The sequence below is a fragment of the Micromesistius poutassou genome (assembly GCF_964030765.1).
Source record: "Micromesistius poutassou genome assembly, chromosome: 18".
Taxonomy (NCBI): domain Eukaryota; kingdom Metazoa; phylum Chordata; class Actinopteri; order Gadiformes; family Gadidae; genus Micromesistius; species Micromesistius poutassou.
In genome coordinates, this window is record NC_140288.1 from 5,797,283 (window position 1) to 5,820,452 (window position 23,170).

The following is a 23,170-nucleotide window of genomic DNA, read 5'->3' on the forward strand; positions in this document are numbered from 1 at the left end:
TTAGGGGCATGAAAGATTTAACTCTTGAGGGGCGTATTCTGACATTTTTTTGGAAAGGCCTATTACTTCGATTTTTTTAATTCAGAAAGTCTCCGGCCTACTAACTGGGAGGCGCTCTGTCTTACAAATTGCAACTTTAAATTATATTTGGCAGGGACACAAATTTATTTAGTTTTTTTTTTATTCCTTCTGTGTTTACATTTTCTGCAATGATAAAATCCATGATTTATATTTGTATTTTCCTTTACAGAGTTTAGCAGAGAAGATGACCAGGTTAATGACTAATAAATACACTCACTTTTTATGCGTCTTCATGTTTTCTTCATCTCATTGCGGCTCACCTTAAGTCATATGGCTTCCCATGTGGTCCAGTTCTGTGTCAAGCATGATTATGTATTTATTTTTCCTTTTCATTTGTACGCACCAATCACTTCCTCATCTGTAAGTTGAATCATTTATATCCTGCTTGTAATGTCACAGACATTATATGTACTATGTTTTCTTTCATTTTCATGGTCTGTTATCTTAAGTTGCTAATGCTTTGTTTGAGTTGAATCAGTGAAATAAAGTTTTATTTGTGTTGTGATTTTTGTACATCATGAATCATGATGTACAGGTTATTTTGTTTCATAGCCTACGATTACACTTGCATGCACCCTGACACCCGAGGTGTGGAACTCAACCAATGTCGACAAACAAATTGTTATTTTTTTCTCAACTGAAATGCAATACCACTCCAATACCACCAGCAATTAATTTATTATACAATTCCTACAAATACATTCAGATTTTTCTAAATGCTAACATTCTAAATGCTAATATTCTAAATCCTCATGTAAATTCTAACATTTTGATCTGTAGGTCAGCCATGAAGAGTCCACGGCCAGACAGGCTTGGGCCAAACCAGGGTAAGTCATATTATTAATAATTAATATTGAATAATAACTATTGAAGCTGAATGTCTAAACTTGTGTGTGTCCACAGTGGAGGGACGGGTCTGTACGGTATTGACAGCATGCCAGACCTTCGCAAGAAGAAGCCCATTCCCCTGGTCAGCGACGTGGTGCGTAACACCCCCGTGTGTGTGTCTGTGTCTGTGTGTGTGTGTGTGTGTGAGAAAGAGTGAGTCTGTGTGTGAGAAAGTGTGTGTGTGTGTGTTATGAGTTTTGCTAGAACTTTTTCGAGGTACATCTAGGATGAGAATGTTACCAACGACAACGACAACAAAAATGGCGAAACATGAAAATCCAAGTGCTAATGTTTCTCTTCCTCCTCTCCTAAACCCAAAACTATTCCCCGCACAACTCTCTCGAATGCGTTCACACTCCTCTGTCAGGCCATGGTAAGTGAAGAGAACCCACCCCCCTGTATCCCAAACCCCCTTTCTGCTCCATAAACAATATCAAGTAGGACAAATCGGGTCAAAGGCATCGACTCCTCTCTGTACACCATGGCGCGCAGCAAAGGGCTCCTCCGCCCTTTCGACGCCCTAACATAATCACAAAGTGCTTCCATTCTTTCATGAAGTCTCTCGGTTAATTTAGTTCCTGCTTGATATTCCCCTTAATGAAGAGGTTAGCGTTAGATTGGTTATCCCCCCCCCTCCCCACCTTACTCCCTGGGCTGCTCTCTGGTCACCTGGTGAGCTGGTTTGTACGGGTTGCGTTGCTGAACTAACCCGGTTGAGTACTAACCCTCCGGTTGTAGTTAGCACTTCCCTCACTCTTTCTCACTAACAGGTCTCGGCATAACCCCCCCCTTCGGTTATGTTGAGTTTTTGTTCTTCCTAATGATAGTTAGTAGGTGCTTCCTCTTCTGTTAACAACCACCCTGCTACCCCAAAACCCACCACTAATACCCTTAAGATACCCTGCCCGTTACCTGTCTTTTTAAACTCCACTTAATTCTCTGTGGGTCGCTCTGGGGATAAGTGGGGGTTGTGCGTGTGTTGATGTCGATGACTGACTTGTGGTTGTGCGGCTGCCTGGCTCTCTCGGTGGTTCAGTCCCTGGTCCAAGCTCGGAAGGCGGGGATCGCGTCCTCCATGTCGGCACGGTCCTCCATCAAGGACGAGGAGTTGGTACGTACGAGCTGTGGGGTCCTGTTGTGTACAGATCGCTTGTGGCTCAGAACTACAATGAAATGACGCCAGCGTGTGTTCACATCACATCTGCCTTCTTCAGTTTCTTCTAAATTCTGCAAAGAATTCTGAAAGTCAGTCGATGTGATGCGTACTAAGATGTATTTTTAAAATGGAGGGAGATGCTGCTGTTGAAATGGAGCTAGGTAGTTTGTTCCCCCATTTAAAGAGTCTGGTATTCATGTTTTTCTGTGTATGAAACTCTCGGGGTTAAAGCAAAAATAGTATTCGAGAAACCTCAACCAACAAATGATTGAAAAATGATTAGAAAAATTGGTGGTTGTATACAAAAAGTGACCCCCCCCCCCCCCCCCCCCCCCCACTGCAGAAGACCCACGTGTACAAGAAGAGCCTGCAGGCGCTCATCTACCCCATCTCCTGCACCACGCCGCACAACTTTGAGGTGTGGACGGCCACCACGCCCACCTACTGCTACGACTGCGAGGGGCTGCTGTGGGGCATCGCGCGCCAGGGCATGCGCTGCTCCGAGTGCGGCGTCAAGTGCCATGAGAAGTGCCAGGAGCTGCTCAACGCCGACTGCCTCCAGCGTGAGTCACATGTCCGCTATGATGGCCGCTGTGTCCCGTTCCTCTGGTGCTCCCCCCGAGCAGGGCGGGCTAGTGGTAACGGTGTCTGACTCGCAGCCCAAAGGTTCTCGGTTTGAACCCCGACCACGGCAGTGTCTAGCTGTATGTTTTGTGCGTACATTGCGTGTAGGACGGCAGTAGCTCAGGAGGTAGAGCGGGTTGAACCTGTAACCGCAAGGTTGCTGGTTCGATCCCCGGCTCCTCCTAGCGGAGTGTGGAGGTGTCCCTGAGCGAGACGCCTCACCCTGACTGCTCCTGACTAGCTGGCTGTCACAGTGTGTGGTTGACTCCGCCGTCAGTGTGTGAATGTGTGTATGAATGTTTCCAAGTCGCTTTGGACTAAAGTGTATGCTAAAAGCCCTAAATGTAATTGTTAATGCATGTTTTTTTGTATATTTATGTTTATATTATGTGTGTGTGTGTGTGTGTGTGTGTGTGTGTGTGTGTGTGTGTGTGTGTGTGTGTGTGTGTGTGTGTGTGTGTGTGTGTGTGTGTGTGTGTGTGTGTGTGTGTGTGTGCGTGCTGTGGGTGTCCATGTGTATATTGTGTGTGTGCATTAATGTGTTCCAGGCGCGGCGGAGAAGAGCTCGAAGCATGGCGCGGGCGACCGCACGCAGAACATCATCATGGCCATGAAGGACCGCATGAAGATCCGGGAGAGGAACAAGCCCGAGGTGTTTGACGTCATCAGGGACGTGTTCGGCGTCAACAAGTCCCTCCACGGCCAGCAGATGAAGACCATCAAGCAGAGCGTCCTGGACGGCACCTCCAAGTGGTCCGCCAAGATCACCATCACTGGTAACAACCACCAACACCATGAAGAACTAAGAGTCAGCCTCTTTAGAACTACTGGTTACGCCCTGTAGAACTAGTCGACTAGACGGCCAATATCCCCATCACTGGTAACCACCACCAACACAATACACAAATTACAACACAGAGTAAATTAGTGTGATTTGTCTTGTTTGTCAACGGATGCTTTGTTTGAAGGAAAGACATGAAGAAATGGTTGTTATGGAGTAGACGGTGGAAACCATGGCAATGCTGCATGTTGAATGTGTTTGTCATGGCTTTCTTTGTCAAATGTTGCTGTTTGTGACAAGCGTTTTTGGAATCACACATTTTTGCCACCAACACCCCTTAAAAACTCAAAGTGAGCCCCTCAAGAACTTCAAGTTACGCTCTTGAGGGATACACCAAGATGTCATGATAGGGTTAGGGTTAGACTATACTAGCATCCCCTTAGAACCGCTAAGAACTACACAACACACCCTTAAGAACTACAGATTAATGCCCTTAAAGACTACTTTAGCCCCTTAATAACTGTAGTCAGACACCCAGGATCAGACCCACAGGCCCCCCCTCAAAAAGAGCATTCAGTCAGCCTCACAGATCCCCCTCATGCCTAGAATAAGTCAGGCAGTCAGTCAGTCAGTCAGTCAGTCAGTCGCTCAACAGCAGTTTCTTCTCAACACTTTATATTCTGTGTATATCTGACCCTCTAACGTTGTGTGTGTAGTCGTGTGTATCTGACCCTCTAACGTTGTGTGTGTAGTCGTGTGTATCTGACCCTCTAACGTTGTGTGTGTAGTCGTGTGTATCTGACCCTCTAACGTTGTGTGTGTAGTCGTGTGTGTCTGACCCTCTAACGTTGTGTGTGTAGTCGTGTGTGCCCAGGGTCTCCAGGCCAAGGATAAGACGGGCTCCAGCGACCCCTACGTGACGGTCCAGGTGGGCAAGACCAAGAAGAGGACCAAGACCATCTACGGGAACCTCAACCCGGTCTGGGAGGAGAAGAACCACTTGTGAGTCCGGCCTGTCCAGCACACACTCAGGAGTCAGAGCACTAACCTGACCTCGCTTACAAACAACCGTTTTATGGTTTGTTTTAGCCACCATTAAAATCAGAATCTGAATGACTTTTATTACAACTTATTGTACAAGCACACAAAAGTACAATTCTCATCAGTCACATAGCAGCAACAATACAAGATATAGTAAGATATATAGTAAGATATAGTTATAGTAGATATAGTAAGATATAATAAAATAAGTAAAATATATATATATATATATATATATATATATATGTAAAAATAAGTCGCAGCCCTGCCGTCGTTTGCCTTCCTTACATTTTCTCTTCAAAGCTCATGTGATGTATCATTATTTTCCATTTCCTTTCACTCATTCTTTGAGGGAAAGGAACCATCCGTTAGATTCTCTCTGCTGCTCCTCTGAGTCTGACTGTGTTGCTGCTGCCTCCACTCTGGTGTGGTGACCGAACGGTAAATGTCGATGTACTTCTGCTGGCTTCCAATCCAGCGAGTGCCACAACTCTTCAGACCGGATCAAAGTGCGCGTGTGGGACGAGGACGACGACATCAAGTCCCGCGTGAAGCAGCGGCTGAAGAGGGAGTCCGATGACTTCCTGGGCCAGAGCATCATCGAGGTCCGGACCCTCAGCGGGGAGATGGACGTCTGGTACAACCTGGGTCAGTGTGCACTGATTCCTCCGTCGCTGTTCACATGTGGCATTTGTAACACCATCACATAATAACGGCAGTCAACAAACCAAATTGAATTTTAAATCAAAAAGGTAAGTTATTGAAATAGCACAAAATAAGGTGAAACAAATGTCTAGGGATAATAAATGTTTAAATGCAAGGATATGGTTTGTGTGTGTGTGGATGTGGTGAATGTGTCTGTCTCAGATGTGAGACGGTATGGAATCAAAGAGTGAGGATGAGGGGAAAGAATTAGATAAAGAAAGAATAAAGCAAAGTGCCCACGTGAAAGAGAGTAAACCAATAGAGTGCCTTCCTGAACGAGCGTGAGAACCTGCTCATGTAACCCCACCCCCAGTGCTCAGGTGGGGTCAGTGAGGTCATTAGGACCTGAGGCCTGTCCTTGTAGCTATGACCCAAAGGGAGGGGGCAGGGGGTCGTCACACAGTCAATAAACAAACGTGGCATTATGAAACAAAAGTCCCTGATATCAATTAAAGTAGTCCTTTTTCTAATACATCCGTTTTAAAATAGTAACATAGTTACTACTATTACTATTATTTCCAAATTTTTACTAATTGATGTATATTTCTATTTATTATACATCGATGACCTCATTTTATTTATCCCAAGATTTATTCCATAGCCATATTTATTTATTTCTCTGTGTGATGTGGACTCACACGGATCACGGTCAGACCGGGGCCTGGGAGCGCCACATCAGGAACACGGTCACGCCCTGCCGCGACCCACGGGCAAATCACCTCCAGTGGCACTCCATCCCAGAGTTCCCATTTTAGAATGTGGGAAACCTACAGCATGCTAAATAAATGAAGCGCCCACTAACAGATATGCACCCACAGGCACACCTACAAATACACACACACACGCACAACTAGGTACACACAGGCACACCTACAAATACACACTAGGTACACACAAGCACACCTATAAATACACACACACACACACACACACACACACACACACACACACACACACACACACATACAAATACACACACGTTCAAATATACACATACAAATCAAACGTTCACAAATACACACACACACACACACCACATATACAGTATACACACACACACATATATTTCAATAACATAATAAACATTTCTTTTCCCATCATGCGCCGCCAGACTTTCAGGTCATTTGAACTTGTTTTCAACGATGTCATCCATTCTAGACCGTTCCTTTTACAGTTTGTTCCTTCGCCAGTTTTCCTCTCACCGATGAGACGTCTCCCCGGGTTGTGCCTTGCTGTCACGCAGACACGTTCGTCTCCACGTCCCGCCCTCGCCTTTGTCGCTCTGACCTCCCGTCTCTCTCTTTGTCTTCCATCTCTTTTGTTGTGTCCTCCTCTGTTCCATCCCTTCATCCTTTGTCTCGCTCCCTAATGGAGGGGCTGTGCTGTGGCCAAAATACAAATAGCTCCCCTTGCCCTCGTAACGAGCTGTTATTGGGATATAAATATAATAAATGTAATATAAATGCAAATGTTAGAGGTTAAGTGAAAGACAGCTGCAGCTCAAATGATCCTGCGGGATGTTATTGTCCCTTTGAGCAGGAGAACATGTATTGGGTGCTGAAGGTAGAGAAGCAAAGATTTATTCAGAAAGAAGTCGGACAGCTTTTTAATCTTCTGCTTTATTTATGAAGTGGAAACTTTAGTTGACGTATAATCCTCAGTGAGCAGCCCAGGTCAATCAGCGAGTTAAGTGGCCGTTCATTTTTACTTTTCAGTTATCTCTTTTGCCTTCTGGTTTTAAATTGCGTTAACATTATTTTAAATTGTTTAATATTATAATTTTTTTATTGTTTTATGGGTCAACCCGTGTTTGCAGCAGATGATCCCTAACGTCCTAGAATTAGATCATTATTATTTTCAATATTATTTGTTATATTATTGGATTATTCTAATATTTCCTCATATATCCGTGTGTGTTGAGGATTGTGCGACTGTGTAAGTGTGTGTGGTTACTGTGCTGCTTTTGTGTGATTGAGTGTGTATTGTTGAGTGGCCAATCATCATGGCTTGCCTTTTAATTACACTGCTGAGATTGTCTGCCATGGCAACGCCGTCTCTCAACAGAACCTCACCGCGCGGAATATTAATGTTTTCAAATCCAATTAAGATTTTATTTTTCAATCACGTAAATATGCAGGATGTCGTTTAACCTTTCTCTGTGAATTCAAAATTAAAATGTTATCGCAGTTTTCAGATTATTGAAGTGTTATTCTACAGGGAATCTACAGGTTCTTTCCAATTACAACACAGAGTAAATTGGTGTTGTTTGTCTTGTTTGTAAACGGGTGCTTTTGATTGACGTAGAGACATGCAGTGGTGGTTGTTCTGGATTCGACGGTAGAAACCATGGCCATGTTGGACGGTGCCATTTCTTTCCCCCTGTGCTGTATGCTTATGTCCGGGCTTTCTTTGTCAAATGTTTGTGACGAGCGTTTTTGTAATCAAATTTTTTTCGGAAAGGATTCAATTTCCAATAATGTGTTTTGGTTTCTGTCATAAAGTCTGTGGGACTATAAAATAATGACTTCAACTCTTCTGACGATTCTCATCTGAGAATCAGATGACTGCTTGGTGAAGACGGCCCATGGCCTCTTCCTCAACCCAAACCGCCCCCCCCCCCCTCCCCCCCCCAACCCCCAACCCCCCGCTGTGATTAGCTAGCAGCAGCTCTCCGGCGGTAAACGCATCGCTACAGCGACATGTACAAATTACCGTTAATAACCAGGCTGTCAGGGGAAATGGTAGGGGAGGGTGCAACACACACACACACACACACACACACACACACACACACACACATAACCAGCTCCAACGACTGTTACCAGCAACACACACACACACACACACACACACACACACACACACACACACACACACACACACACACACACACACACACACACACACACTCTCCTCAGCATGGGGGTGGGTGGGTGGTGCTGGTGAAGGGGGCGGTGGGGCTATTTGCGGTTCCTCTAACGACGTTCACACCGGGGGGGGGGTGGAGCCGGCCGCTGTCTAAATGCTCTGGAATTAGAGCTCCACGCCGCCGCTCTGCTCTACCTGCTGCCCTCTGTTGTCTCGAGGAGCTGGAGAGGCTGAGGTTCACTTATGAATGGAATCTTCTGGAATGGCCTCGAGGCCTTTACACGAGCAGGAGGAGCCGGGCTCTGTGGATGGATGGAATACCAGTGTGAATATTATTTAACCAGGCAAATGCTGGGATGGAATAATAAATGCATTTCTAAGTGTGTATATTGAATTCTGTGTGTGTGTGTGTGTGTTTGTGTGCGCCTGTGCATGCGTGCGATAGTGTGTGTGCATGCGTGCGATAGTGTGTGTGCATGCATGCGTGCGTGAATTCGATAGCATTTGTGTGCATTAGTGTGTGTGTGTGTGTGTGTGTGTGTGTGTGTGTGTGTGTGTGTGTGTGTGTGTGTGTGTGTGTGTGCGTGTGCGTGCGATAGTGTGTGTGTGTGTGTGTGCCCTAACCCTGCGTCTCTGTGTGTCCTCCACCAGAGAAGAGAACAGACAAGTCAGCGGTGTCAGGCGCCATCCGTCTGCAGATCAGCGTGGAGATCAAAGGAGAGGAGAAGGTGGCCCCGTACCACATCCAGTACACCTGTCTGCACGAGGTACCCCCCCCCAATGAAATGTAGAAATGTAGATGGGGCGCCCTCACCGGGTGGAGCGGTACCAGTACAGCTCAGTCCTGGTCGCAGTGTCCCGGGTTTGAGGGTTTAAGGTCTTGAGCTAAGGGGCTAAAATGGTACAGCTAGGATAGCGACTTGGATAGCGCAAGAGCTCTTGCGGTCATCGTCTTAATTATGAATGTGTGGTCTTGGGTGTTGTGGCTGTGAAACCATGTCCTTTGTATGGACCATGTATGCGATCCCAGCCACATTTCCTATGCACCAGTTGCCAATGGCAATGAAGGACCCTTGACCTAGCATGTCTAACTATAGCGACACAGCGAGCGCTTCTCCCAGGCGTCATGACAATGTGCAGGAGGCGAAGGTGAGACGTGGTCTTCTGATGACGGACGCGGCCCACGCCTCGGAGTACAAGGGTCTGGTACGGCAGTAGCTCAGGAGGTACAGCGGGTTGGCTGGTGACCGGAGGGCTCGCTGAGTGCCGAGGTGTCCCTGTGAAGGTTACTCTGCTGAAGAACCCGCAAAAGAGTACCCGGGAGAAGTGGCGCACTCTGGAATCCAAATAGTGAACTCCTCTTTAAAGGGAAACCGTCATACTCCGCTTCTTATCGCAATCCGGAACATCTCAGCAAATCCGGACCAATCAGGGTGAACTGATTGGTCGTAGTGTTATCCAATTGCGTGCAGCGATATTTTCAAATGCATGCTTGGTGCCGCCCCTCGAGTTGGGCCGTTTTCATCACTCGTTGCCAGACCCTACAGCTCTCTAGATGTGGCTCTGGATCTCCAGGCTAACCATTTGATGATGCATGGCACCAGAGTTAGCCTTAGGCTAACATACATCTGCAGTCCCTAATGTTATGTACCCATGACCCCCCCCCCCCCCCCCCCAGAACCTGTTCCACCACTACACGGACGTGCTGGGCCAGGGGGTGGTCCGCATCCCCGAGGCGCGCGGGGACGACTCCTGGAGGGTGTACTTCGAGGAGGTGGCCCAGGAGATCGTGGACGAGTTCGCCATGCGCTACGGGATCGAGTCCATCTACCAGGCCATGACGTATGTAGGGGGGGGTCCATCTACCAGGCCATGACGTATGTAGAGGGGGGGGGGGGGGGTCCGTCTACCAGGCCATGACGTATGTAGAGGGGGGGGGGGGGTCCGTCTACCAGGCCATGACGTATGTAGAGGGGGGGGGGGGGGGGTCCGTCTACCAGGCCATGACGTATGTAGAGGGGGGGGGGGGTCCATCTACCAGGCCATGACGTATGTAGAGGGGGGGGGGGGGGGGGGGGGGTCCGTCTACCAGGCCATGACGTATGTAGAGGGGGGGGGGGGGTCCGTCTACCAGGCCATGACGTATGTAGAGGGGGGGGGGGGGGGGTCCGTCTACCAGGCCATGACGTATGTAGAGGGGGGGGGGGGTCCATCTACCAGGCCATGACGTACGGGGTAGACGTACGGGTGTATCTCAGTCTCTCGCTCTCTCTTGTTCTTTCTCTTTCTCTCTCGTTCTTTCTCTTTCTCTCTTGTTCTTTCTCTCTCTTGTTCTTTCTCTTTCTCTCTCGTTCTTTCTCTTTCTCTCTCGTTCTTTCTCTTTCTCTCTCTTGTTCTTTCTCTTTCTCTCTCTTGTTCTTTCTCTTTCTCTCTCGTTCTTTCTCTTTCTCTCTAGTTCTTTCTCTTTCTCTCTCTTGTTCTTTCTCTTTCTCTCTCGTTCTTTCTCTTTCTCTTGTTCTTTCTCTTTCTCTCTCGTTCTTTCTCTTTCTCTCTCTTGTTCTTTCTCTTTCTTGTTCTCTTTCTCTCTCTCTCTCTCTCTCTCTCTCTCTCGCTCTCTCTGTTTCGCACACTGTGTGTGTCTCCGTCCCCCCCTCCTCCCCCTCCACCGTGGTAGTAACAAGTCATTTCATTGACTTCTCTAAACCTGTTGTGGGTTATTGTTTCGGTTCAGTGACGTCCGTCCTTTACTCTGGCGCCACCTGTTGGAACAAGGATATCAACGGTGGCTAGGTCCCTTGTTCCCATGCCCTGTGAGACTGCGCTGTGGCTGCTGGAGGCTCCAGGCTCTGAGTGTGGCGCCCTCTGCTGGTCTGTTTCAGGCACTTTGCGTGTCTGTCGTCCAAGTACATGTGTCCGGGCGTCCCCGCGGTGATGAGCACGCTGCTGGCCAACATCAACGCCTTCTACGCCCACACCACCGCCTCCACCAGCGTCACCGCCTCCGACCGCTTCGCCGCCTCCAACTTTGGGGTCGGTGCTCGTACACACGCACGCACGCACGCACACATGCAGGCACTCACGCACGCACATGCACGCACACACGCAGGCATGCACGCATGCACACACACACACACACACACACACACACACACACACACACACACACACACACACACACACACACACACACACACACACACACACACCATACTAACACAGACTCACTCACTCTAACTATGGGGTCGGTACGCATGCACAAACACACATACTCGCTTGCTCGCTCGATCACTGACTCACTCACTCACTCACTCACTCACTCACTCACTCACTCACTCACTCGCTCACTCTTCTCCTTCTCTCCTCCTTCACAGAAAGAACGGTTTGTCAAACTCCTGGACCAGCTCCACAACTCTCTGAGGATAGACCTCTCCACGTACCGAGTAAGAACTGAATTCAGTATCATTACTTATTAAGATGTTATCCAAGTATCATGCAGGAATTAAAGGCATACATCTCAGAGTCTTAAAGATTTCATGTTTGTGTTTATTTATTTATTTGTACAGATTCCAGTCGCGTTAATAATACACAAAAAGTCTTATTCAATTTGAGTTAATCCATCAATAAAACAACTCAGCCAAACCATTGATGACGTTGTTGTTGTTGTTGTTGTTGTTGTTTGCAGAACCACTTCCCGGCCAGCAGTAAGGACCGCCTCCAGGACCTCAAGTCCACCGTGGACCTCCTCACCAGCATCACCTTCTTCAGGATGAAGGTAGGCTCCCCGTTCTCCTACTCCTCCTCCTCCTCCTCATCCTTCTCCCCGTCCTCCTCCTCCTCCTCCTCCTCCTCCTCATCCTTCTCCCCGTCCTCCTCCTCCTCCTCCTCCTCCTCCTCCTCCTCCTCCTCCTGTGTGGATGGACAGTATGCATATGGAGATGATCGTTATCTTTTTATGTTTTACATGGCTATGTATAATGGAGTAAAATACTATGCTATTGGATATTAAATAACCACCTAATGCAATTAATACAATAACAAAATCTCTAAATTCATCCTACATTTTATTAAATGGATCCACCAGCTTTAGCGTCTGTTTTGTAAACACCACTGTGATTCCTGAGTAACGTCCGTGCCTCTGTGTCGCCCCCTGCTGGCCAGGTCCAGGAGCTGCAGTCCCCGCCCAGGGCCAGCCAGGTGGTGCGGGACTGTGTGAAGGCCTGCCTGAACTCCACCTACGACTACATCTTCAACAACTGCCAGGAGCTGTACAGCCGCCAGTACCAGCCGCTGGACACGGTCGGTCCCACTCACACACACTAGGGTCCTTACATGTGGACATACATGTACTTTAAATAGCTCTACTAATTGAAGTGTGTTAATAAACAACTTTATTAATCCCCCTGAGGAGAAATTCCTTTGTAACAGCAGCCCAGCAGCAGTAGAAAACACAGGATAAGATACACCCCAATAAACATACAAAGTGCTAATGAAAACAAAAATAGATGCTAAAGTAAAGACAAGAGTAAAGACAGAAATAAACAGAACAAACATGGCAAACAAAACAAATGGTATAAACAGTATAAATAATAAAATGGAAGCTTTGTAGACGGGGGTAAAACAAGTTTAACTGAAAAACCAACTCGACACCGACTGTACCATTTCAAATCATGCTTTTCTTCCTTCTTTCTTTCCTTTCTCGTCTACCTTTGGAAATGTGTGACCTTTTCGCTGCAGTCATTTTTGTAATTGCCTGAGAATGTACAAAGATAATTATAGTTATATTATAGTGATATATATTAAGCCACATAGTCAAAAACACAATTCTTAGCATGTTGTTTAATATCTGTGTGTATTCAGCCTGTAATTACCTTATATTCAAGCTAATTAAATCTAACAACATTATACTTGTATTCAGAATGTTTTTGGCATGTCTTTATCATGTTTTTACCAGCGTGTATTAACCATGTATGAAGCATATAGTCACCATGTTTTAGTGACGCATATCATCAGCAGATATCTTTTGTGTTTTTTTGTGCGCTTTCGCTGCCATGTTTTTGAAGTCATTAGCCTGTAGTTAGCCAACCGTTAGCCTGTATTGAATGTGTGTGTGTGTGTGTGTGTGTGTGTGTGTGTGTGTGTGTGTGTGTGTGTGTGTGTGTGTGTGTGTGTGTGTGTGTGTGTGTGTGTGTGTGTGTGTGTGTGTGTGTGTGTGTGTCCAGACCAGGGAGGAGGTTCCTCCAGAGGAGCCAGGCCCCAGCATTAAGAACCTGGACTTCTGGCCCAAACTCATCACCCTCATCGTGTCCATCATCGAGGAGGACCGCAACTCCTACACGCCCGTGCTCAACCAGTATGTATATATAACCCAGTAAAGCCAACCAGTATGTATATATATCCCAGTAAAACCAACCAGTATGTTAGGGCTAGGGGTTAAATGTCCGGGTCAGGGGTTAGGAGTCAGGTGTTGGGTGTTGACTCTAATCCCTGAGCATGGTTAGGGTTAGATGTTAGGGCTAGGGGTTGAATGTCTGGGTCAGGGGTTAGGAGTCAGGTGTTGGGTGTTGACTCTATTCCCTGGTGGCTCAGGGGTTGTTCGGTGTTGGGTGGTGGCTCTATTCCCTGGTGGGTTAGGAGTCAGGAGTCAGGTGTTGGGTGTTGACTCTATTCCCTGGTGGGTTAGGAGTCAGGAGTCAGGTGTTGGGTGTTGACTCTATTCCCTGGTGGGTCAGGGGTTAAGTGTTCGGTGTTTGGTGGTGACTCTATTCCCTGGTGGCTCCTAGGTTCCCCCAGGAGCTCAGCGTGGGGAAGGTCTCCGCCGAGGTCATGTGGACACTGTTTGCCCAGGACATGAAGTACGGCATGGAAGGTACGCCCGCGTTTAAATTCTCTATTGATTGTATCCATGTGATCCAACCCCTCCCACCCCTCCTACGCTCTTATTGTATGTTGTACGTCCTGGCACTTAATGTACACACTTATTGTATGTTGTACGTCCTGACACTCAATGTATGCACCTATTGTATTGTAAGTCCTGGCAATGAAAATATAAAAATATCCTAACTAACTTTGTTGTGAGGAACGGGTTAACCCAGCAATTATTGGTGCACCGATTACTGCACCTACAATAATATATTGTTTCTCTTCAGACAAAGTTACTTACTGTAAGTCTCTTTGGATAAAAGCGTCTGCTAAATGACCTAAATGTAAATGTGAATGATCTCCAGCCCATAATAAAGCCACCACAAGTGCAGCATGTGTCCACACAGCGTCACCACTGCCCACATGTTGTTGTTCCTCCCCAGACCACGAGAAGCACCGGCTGTGTAAGAGCGCCGACTACATGAACCTGCACTTCAAGGTCAAGTGGCTGTTCAACGAGTACGTGAAGGACCTGCCCAGCGCCATGCCGGCGGACGCCCCCGAGTACCCAGCGTAAGACCACCCCCCCACTCACACACACACCTACAGCCCCCCCCCCCCCCCCACACACACACACACCTACAGTCCCCCCCCCCCCACACACACACACACACACACACACACACCTACAGCCCCCCCCCCTCGGCCACTCAGACCACCACACCCCCTTAAATCTAGTTACCCATTGTTGAAAGGTTTAAGAATCACCAGAAGTGACTCCGAAACCATACTGGGCTCACACCACCAGCTCTGGTGAAACACTGCTCTCTGATTGGTTCGTACATCCGTTTGGTTTGGTGGGTGTTCCGACCCCGTCTTCTGATAGGTCTAAATCAGTTGGTTGACTTCCCAATTCGACCAACAGCTGACTGGTATTGTGGAACTATAACTACTATACTATAACTAGAAATGATATTTTACTTTTTTTTTATGCTTTATCTTGTTAGTGTCCAGCTTCCTTTACCTCGATGTTTGAGAGAGAGTCCCAGAAAGGTCCTTAACTGTGTGTGTGTGTGTGTGTGTGTGTGTGTGTGTGTGTGTGTGTGTCTGCAGGTGGTTCCTGCAGTTTGTGCTGCAGTGGCTGGAGGAGAACGAAGACGTGTCCATGGAGTTCATGCACGGAGCGCTGGAGAGGGACAAGAAGGACGGAGTGAGTTCCCCTCCCTGCTCCTCTCCTCCTTCCGTCTCCTCTCCTCCTTCTGTCTCCTCTCCTCCTCCTTCTGTCTCCTCTCCCCCTTCTGTCTCCTCTCCTCCTTCTGTCTCCTCTCCTCCTTCTGTCCCTCTCCTCCTCCTTCTGTCTCCTCTCCTCCTTCTGTCCCTCTCCTCCTCCTTCTGTCTCCTCTCCCCCTTCTGTCTCCTCTCCTCCTCCTTCTGTCTCCTCTACTCCTCCTGTCTCCTCTCCCCCTTCTGTCTCCTCTACTCCTCCTGTCTCCTCTCCCCCTTCTGTCTCCTCTCCTCCTCCTTCTGTCTCCTGTCCTCCTCCTTCTGTTTCCTCTCCTCCTTCTGTCTCCTCTGCCCCTTCTGTCTCCTCTCCTCCTCCTGTTTCCTCACCTCCTTGTTTGTTGTTTGTTTTTTAATTTGTGAGGAGCACACAATACGGCACATTGACCTTGACATTTGGCCACTGGCCTCCTCCCTGGACCCCTGGAGCTCCGTGTGAGATGCTCCTAACCTCCTCCTCCTCCTCCTCCTCCTCCTCAGTTCCAGCAGACGTCGGAGCACGCGCTCTTCTCCTGCTCCGTGGTGGACATCTTCACGCAGCTCAACCAGAGCTTCGAGATCATCAAGAAGCTGGAGTGTCCGGACCCCGGGGTCATGGCCCAGTACAGCCTGCGCTTCTCCAAGGTACCGCCTCCCCAGCGCCCTTCGGTCCGCCCCTCGGCCCTCCCCTCCGTCAGCAGACAGGCCTATCCTAAGGTTCACAACCCCCGGGCCCAGGACCCGGGCCGCTCCGTGGTCCCCTTAGTACCGGGCCTTGAAAGATTTCCAGTAAAGTCATATTTTGAAACTTAGGCTAAACGAGTGACGTTATTTCCTCCAACACATAGACATAAAATCGATCATTATGCAACTGAACCACTGTAAACTAAGCACTGTAAATGCACTACTTTGTCTTTGCACTACTTCTGTGTTTATTGAAGTCTCAGGTGACTTTTCTTGTGTTTCTCTTATAAGTTGTAGTTTTTATATTATTGTGTTGTTGAAGGGAGCCTGAGACTCAGGCATTTCATTGCTGTTGCTTTAATTGTTGTGGATATGACAAATAATCCATAAATAAGCCATCCTCAGAACCTTTCAGCCAGGAGCCCCTACATGACCCCGCCCGATGGTTAGGGATTGCTCCCGTGGTGTGGAACACATTTCATTGCCTTTTGATAATCGCTTTGTATTCTGCTGGAATCTGTAACACGGTTGTTGCTGTTTTTTTCCAACCCACGCAGACAATTGCCAAAGTTCTCCTTCAGTACAGTGCCATCCTGACCAAGAGCTTCCCCTCGTACATCGACCAAGAGAAGATAGTAAGTGGTTAACATGTCATATTTTATCTATATCACCACTTCTTTTTCTCCACAGAATCAGAATGTCTTCCTATCGTTTCCCTCAGTAGTATGTAACGCTGCTGCATTCAGAACGATGGAATCAGAATCAGAATCGCTTTTATGACATCTTATTAGTACACAAGGATTCCTCCAGTAGCCTGGATTCCTCCAGTAGCCTAACTGCTTGGGGGTAAAAACAGTCATCCTCTGTGGGCCTTGGGTTGAGGATCTGGTGATGATGATGATGATGTTGTGTGTGCAGCCCTGCGTTCTGCTGAACAACGTCCAGCAGCTGAGGATCATGCTGGAGAGGATGTTCGAGTCCATGGGCGCCAAACAGGTGTGTAGAAGCTTCCAGCACTGGTACCACCAGACACACCTACCAGTTCCACCTGTACTGCAGTACTACCTGTACTACCAGCTACCTGTACTACCAGTTCTGGCCACCAGGGGAACCCCACTCAGGATCTTTACCTGATGATCCATGACGTCATTGAACGGATGCTTTTATCAACTTGAATAGAGACGTGAACTGTTTCAACATCGAGGTGCAGCACATGACAATATGGCTGAAAGTGTGTTTTGTCTCGTTGCAAATGTGAGACGTTGACTCTGAAGATGTTGTGTTGTTGTTGTGTTGATGATGTTGTTGTGTTCCCTGTGGCAGAATGCTAACGTGGAGGCACTGGTACGTAGCTGCTCTGGTTGTTCAAATGATACCTGTGTTAGAATCGGCACATTCTAATCCCATCCATCCACCCAATGGCGATGTCATGCTTGAACATTAGCATGTGGCTAACCTCCTGGGCCTAGTTGAGATTTGCACTAGTTACCTCAACGCTATCAATATCTGTTGTATAGTACTATGAGTCAAGGCATCATCAAAAAACACTTCAGCACAATTCACATACATCTAATGCATTCAGAGTTTGCTTTGCTTGTCCCTCCAACACCACTTTGGTTGAATATAGATCTGGATCATCTAGATCAGCTTTAGAGTTGTAGAGATGAGTGTTGCTCTCGGCGTAACCCGTGTGTTTACTTTACCGTCAAAAGTGCAATGCCCACGTGGAGGAGGAGGGGGAGGTGGAGGAGGAGGAGGTGGGTTCTCCACATTCACACCCTTATTCCCGGAATTAGATGTAGACTTTTAGATTTAAAGGTCCTTTTGCCTGTCCTCTTCTAGACTAGAACCCTGGTAGCCTCACACCAACAACATGTTTAATGAACCGGTTGGAACCTATCTGTGACTGTGTGGCTCGCTCCGGATCTGGAGCTGGATCTGGAGCGCGATCGCTCCCAGATCCAGACGGAGCTCGCTCTAGATATGGAGCGAGTCCCTGGATCTAGACGGAGCTTGCTCCTGATCCGGAGGGATATCGCGTGTTTGGCGGAACACCGCTGTGTGTGTTGTGTTGTGTTGTGTTGTGTTGTTGGAGTTTGCTAATGGTTTTTAGCTGGTTTCTAGAAGTAGCGAGGTTTGGATTTTCATGTCAGCGGTGGAAAGGCGGAGTGGCTGTATCGATGCAGCGATGTTGGTGTTTGTGCTGCAGAACACGTCTTTTTAATCACCTTTGTCTTTCCTGAAGTTATTCGCTAAAGTATTTGTAATTCATTTTTGTTAGGAATATATAGTACTTTCACAACAGAGTTATATTTGACAGAAATGGCGGCTAATTCTAAAAAGTTAAAAAGTGTGGAAAGGAAATGGGTACTTTCATTTTAAGTAATTTTAGCACTCACATTAATTTATAGTTGATGAATTACGTTTCATGTTATATCATGTTTTAATAACTTCCTGCCGGGGGAAGTCGGGGAATGATGCATGAGCTGGGATTCCCAGCTTATATTTGAGCTGGCGTGTGTGTGTGTGTGTGTGTGTGTGTTCTCCCACTCACTCCTTAGCTTGAGGAATTGAAGCAGGAGGAGGATGATGAAAATGTAGGAGAGGAAGTGGAGGTGGAGGTTTGTCATCTCAGAGTTCTTTATTACCCCCCCCCCCCACCCCCCTCTCTGGGCAGACCCTACCCTCTGGTTCCCCCCCCCCCCCCGTATACCACAGTGTACCACCACAGCCCTGCCGTCACTACCCTCTGGTTCGCCCCCCTGTATACCACAGTGTACCACCACAGCCCTGCGTCTGGTGGCTGTCGTTCTCTGGTTCCCCTCCTGGTTCTGGTCTACCCTGTGTGGTTATTCCTGGTTTAAACGGTGGATCCCTGTGTCTCTCCTACTGGCTCGCCCTGCCTGTCCTCAAAACCATACCTCTCTCTCTCATATAACACGCCAAAAATTGTTTCTCTACTTTGTGCCTTTTCCTTTTTTCATTAAGAAACCTCATTTTTGTTTTGCTGGTTTATCTTTTTCTGTAAATGTTATATTTTTGCATTTTCCTAGTGATCCTGAGATACATTAACATTTATTTATTGTAGTTTGGATTCCTTAACCTTACTGTGTGTTTCTGATAAAGGTAGTTTCTAATAGAGGTATCGTAAAAGGTAGTCCTGTTTACAATAAAGTTAGTTAATTCTTTTTTTTCATGACTCAGTGTCATGATAAAGGTTGTTCCATATTATCTCCTATGCAGGTAGCTCTCTTGTTTACTATGAAAGTATTTCAGTTATGTTGTTCTGTTCACTCATGATGAAGGTCTGTCCATCGTGTTGATGTAAAGGTGGTTCAGTCGTGATTAACAAGTGTACAATTTCATATTCCCTCCTTTAAAAACCAAAACCTAAAGATGGACACACCAGTGCCAGTAGAAACGGTAGGTGATGTAGTCAGTTTCACTAGACCAAAGAGTACCACAGTCATGACACACCTGTTGTATAAGAACACAACATTTTAACATCTTGTGTGACCTTGTCTCCTAAACGTGAGTGTAGGTGAAATGGCAGACACACACACACACACACACAGACACACACACAGACAGACAGACAGACACACACAAACATGCACACAGACTCCACAAGCAATCTTTTGAAGAAGTTGTGTCCGTCTGTGCCCCAGTCCTAGCAGCTTTCCATTCCCCATTGTTCCTGAGGTAAATCCATACCTCTGTGATGTTAGCAGCCCAGTGGATTCCCAACCTAATGACCGCTAACCATCCCGACTTCCTCTGGCAGTGAAAGCCTCTCTCTCCCTCTGGTCCTGTCCCTCGCCCCCCTGTGCCTGGCCCTGTACGACTCACACTGAGAAACCAAGCCTCTGTGTGTGTTTAACTCCTGTTGTTTCTGTTCACCCTCCACCCACTCACAAGGTGGAGGTCTCTGGCAGGAAGGTGGGTGGCTCTGACTCATGGTGTGTTGTTGCTTTGTCAACAACACAACAGTTAATTTAGTGTGTAGTCTTTACTTGTTTTACCGCCCTGCCCTCAAAAGGAGTGTTGAGTATTTCTCCTTGAACTATTTTTAGATTCTAAACAAAGCTGAAGCTCATGAGAAGTGTGTGTGTGTGTGTGTGTGTGTGTGTGTGTGTGTGTGTGTGTGTGTGTGTGTGTGTGTGTGTGTGTGTGTGTGTGTGTGTGTGTGTGTGTGTGTGTGTGTGTGTGTGTGTGTGTGTGTGTGTGTGTCCTGCAGATGGACTCAGAGGCCAGCGACCTCCTCAACGAACTGCAGGTGAAGCTCAACAACGTCTTGGACGAGCTCAGCACTACATTTGGAAACAGGTACACACACACACACACACACACACACACACACACACACACACACACACACACACACCCCAGTACATTATGCAGACACACACACACCCATCATTTAAGGCAGATAAATTACAAGATGGAAGAACAAAAACTGAGAAAAACGTGCGCTCAAACAGTAGGGCGCTTGCAGTTCAGGAACTGCAATTATGGAATTATGACAGTCTTCAGACCTGGAAAAGTATGGAAATTTGGGTTAAAGTCTTCAAAAGGTCTTGAAGTTCTGCTCATAGTAATATACAGTACATCCATAAAGAAACATAAAATCAGAAATGAATTTGCTTGGATGTCTGCTTCCAATCTGTGCAACATTTCTAAGTCAGATGAAGATCTGCACAGCGTAATTATTTGATTTAGTGAAGTGGTTAAATTCAGGGATGTTGAACGTTAATTGATGATCGAGTCATTGGTTGTGAAGAATTTGATCGATCCATCTGACGTTGGAATCAAATAAAAAGGCATAACGACTGTAGCGACGTCTTGAGTTGTGTCATTGTGAACAAATAATGAACTACATGGCAGCAGTGTGTTGAACACACATACCTGCATGTGAGCCCACAAATACTGCAAGGCACCCAAAACATGCATACACTAAAAAATAAGACACACACACAGAAAATAACATATCCAAAGTCGTGTAAGAGATGGGGCTCAGGTGGTACAGCGGGTTGACTGGTAACCAGAAGGTTGCTAGTTCAATCCCCGGCTCCTCCTAGCGGAGTGTGGAGGTGTACCTGAGCGAGACGCCTCACCCTAACTGCTCCTGACCAGCTGGCTGTCGCCCTGCGTGGCTGACTCCGCCGTCAGTGTGTGAATGGGTGAATGTGAGGCAGTACTGTAAAGTGCTTTGAGTGGCCACTGGTCCTTTAAGTCTATATTAACAAAAAGATAACCTGGATTCACCCCAACCCACCCCCCCACAGTTTCCAGGTGCGCATCAACGACTGCATGCGTCAGATGGCGTCGCTGCTGTACCAGATCAAGGGTCCGCTCAGCAGTAAGAACCAGGCGGAGGCCGACCTGGACAACATGCTCAGACCCTTAATGGACTTCCTGGACGGGAAGTGAGTGGACACAGCGTGGGGTCACAGCGAGGGGGCATGGGCACTCACACTGTGGATACGTACATGTATTGACTGTGTGTGTGTGTGTGTGTGTGTGTGTGTGTGTGCACGTCCAGGCTGACCCTGTTCGCCACGGTGTGTGAGAAGACGGTGCTGAAGCGTGTTCTGAAGGAGCTCTGGAGGATCGTGATGAGCAGCCTGGAGAAGACCATCGTGCTGCCCAAGAGCCACGACACCTTCGTAAGAACCAGGGGGAGACCAGGAGAACCAGGGAACGCACTGGAGAACCAGAGAACACACTGGAGAACCAGAAAACACACAGGAGAACACACTGGAGAACCAGAGAACACACTGTAGAACCAGAGAACACACAGTAGAACCAGAGAACACACAGTAGAACCAGAGAACACACTGGAGAACCAGAGAACACACAGGAGAACACACTGGAGAACCAGCAGTTCTTTTTGAATCTATATTCATTTCTAGCGATCAGATAACTCTTTGCGTGTCCATGATGTGATGGCGTGTCCTCTGCTCTGACGTTCACATCTGAATGTCCGCAGGGAGCACAGTTCCTGTCCGCTGCCAAGGAGCTGGGTCACCTGTCCAAACTGAAGGTACCGTAGTGTCAGGAGTAGACCTCCCCTTGTACCGTAGTGTCAGGAGTAGACCTCTCCTTGTACCGTAGTGTCAGGAGTAGACCTCTCCTTCAAGTACCGTAGTGTCAGGAGTAGACCTCTCCTTGTACCGTAGTGTCAGGAGTAGACCTCTCCTTCAAGTACCGTAGTGTCAGGAGTAGACCTCCCCTTGTACTCTAATGTCAGGAGTAGACCTCCCCTTGTACCGTAATGTCAGGAGTAGACCTCCCCTTGTACCGTAATGTCAGGAGTAGACCTCCCCTTGTACTGTAGTGTCAGGAGTAGACTTAACCTTAACTCACTGTGTAGTCCAGAAAAGGCTTCAAGTCAGTTATAATAATAATGTAATGTATAGAAATAACTTTATGTACACACTTATTGTATTTTGTGAGTCCTGTCAGTTAAAAATAGTACTTAGCTTTGTGTTATCCTATCTATCTTTATTGTGTACAGGGAATGGGTTAACCTAGTGATTGTTAGTGCTTGGCTCTTTTTCCTATGAATACCTTCACTGTACCGACAGCGATATATTGTTGTTTCGGACAATTGGACTTATTGTAAGTCGCTTGGGATAAAAGCGTCTGCTAAATGCCCTAAATTACCTACACATATTTATGAAGGTGTTATGAAGGTGTTATGAAGGTGTTAGGTAGGTGTTATGAAGGTGTTATGAAGGTTTTATGAAGGTGTCAGGTAGGTGTCATGAAGGTGTTCAGTGTTTCCCCCAGGAAATGTCTTAGTCTATTGTTGTAAACAGTATTACCAATGCATTATTTATCTATATTTTTTGTACCTGATGGAAGTACCTTTTCTTTCCCTACGAGAGTTTTGTACTTTGTTTATGCATAGTAATAATATATATATATATATTTTTTTTTTTTTTCTTCAATACATGGTAGTCAAGGCGGGGCGCTAGTGTTGTTAAGGCGGTCTCCTTAACCATACAGTGCTGGGGGGAAACACTGCTCACTCATTTCTAGAAAATATTTTTCCTTAACATAGTGATATCCAGGAAAGTCTTCACTTTAACTTCCCCGTCATTCGGTCATCGGTTAGACGTTTGTTGCTTTAGTCTGACCAATACATCACCAATCCACCTAATACTAGAGCCCATTAGGACGGGTCAGTGAATGGTCGCCTCTGGGTTGTGTGTTGCTTG

The 23,170-nt window shown here is 47.1% G+C and overlaps 1 protein-coding gene across 1 annotated transcript in view; it reads left to right on the forward strand.

Annotated features, from left to right (window-relative positions):
* unc13bb (unc-13 homolog Bb (C. elegans)) overlaps positions 1–23,170 on the forward strand; it is an 81,127-nt gene that overhangs the window by 50,756 nt on the left and 7,201 nt on the right. Inside the window, exons 11-34 of the mRNA XM_084482905.1 lie at positions 862–908; positions 985–1,063; positions 2,006–2,080; positions 2,469–2,688; positions 3,298–3,525; positions 4,391–4,532; positions 5,050–5,219; positions 8,796–8,911; positions 9,823–9,986; positions 11,024–11,174; positions 11,516–11,584; positions 11,827–11,916; positions 12,303–12,440; positions 13,364–13,494; positions 13,925–14,010; positions 14,447–14,576; positions 15,117–15,213; positions 15,765–15,908; positions 16,505–16,582; positions 16,866–16,943; positions 20,185–20,273; positions 21,233–21,373; positions 21,490–21,613; positions 21,937–21,990. Of these exons, the coding sequence (XP_084339031.1) occupies positions 862–908; positions 985–1,063; positions 2,006–2,080; positions 2,469–2,688; positions 3,298–3,525; positions 4,391–4,532; positions 5,050–5,219; positions 8,796–8,911; positions 9,823–9,986; positions 11,024–11,174; positions 11,516–11,584; positions 11,827–11,916; positions 12,303–12,440; positions 13,364–13,494; positions 13,925–14,010; positions 14,447–14,576; positions 15,117–15,213; positions 15,765–15,908; positions 16,505–16,582; positions 16,866–16,943; positions 20,185–20,273; positions 21,233–21,373; positions 21,490–21,613; positions 21,937–21,990 (2,841 nt within the window). The remainder of the gene's footprint in view (positions 1–861; positions 909–984; positions 1,064–2,005; positions 2,081–2,468; positions 2,689–3,297; positions 3,526–4,390; positions 4,533–5,049; positions 5,220–8,795; positions 8,912–9,822; positions 9,987–11,023; positions 11,175–11,515; positions 11,585–11,826; positions 11,917–12,302; positions 12,441–13,363; positions 13,495–13,924; positions 14,011–14,446; positions 14,577–15,116; positions 15,214–15,764; positions 15,909–16,504; positions 16,583–16,865; positions 16,944–20,184; positions 20,274–21,232; positions 21,374–21,489; positions 21,614–21,936; positions 21,991–23,170) is intronic.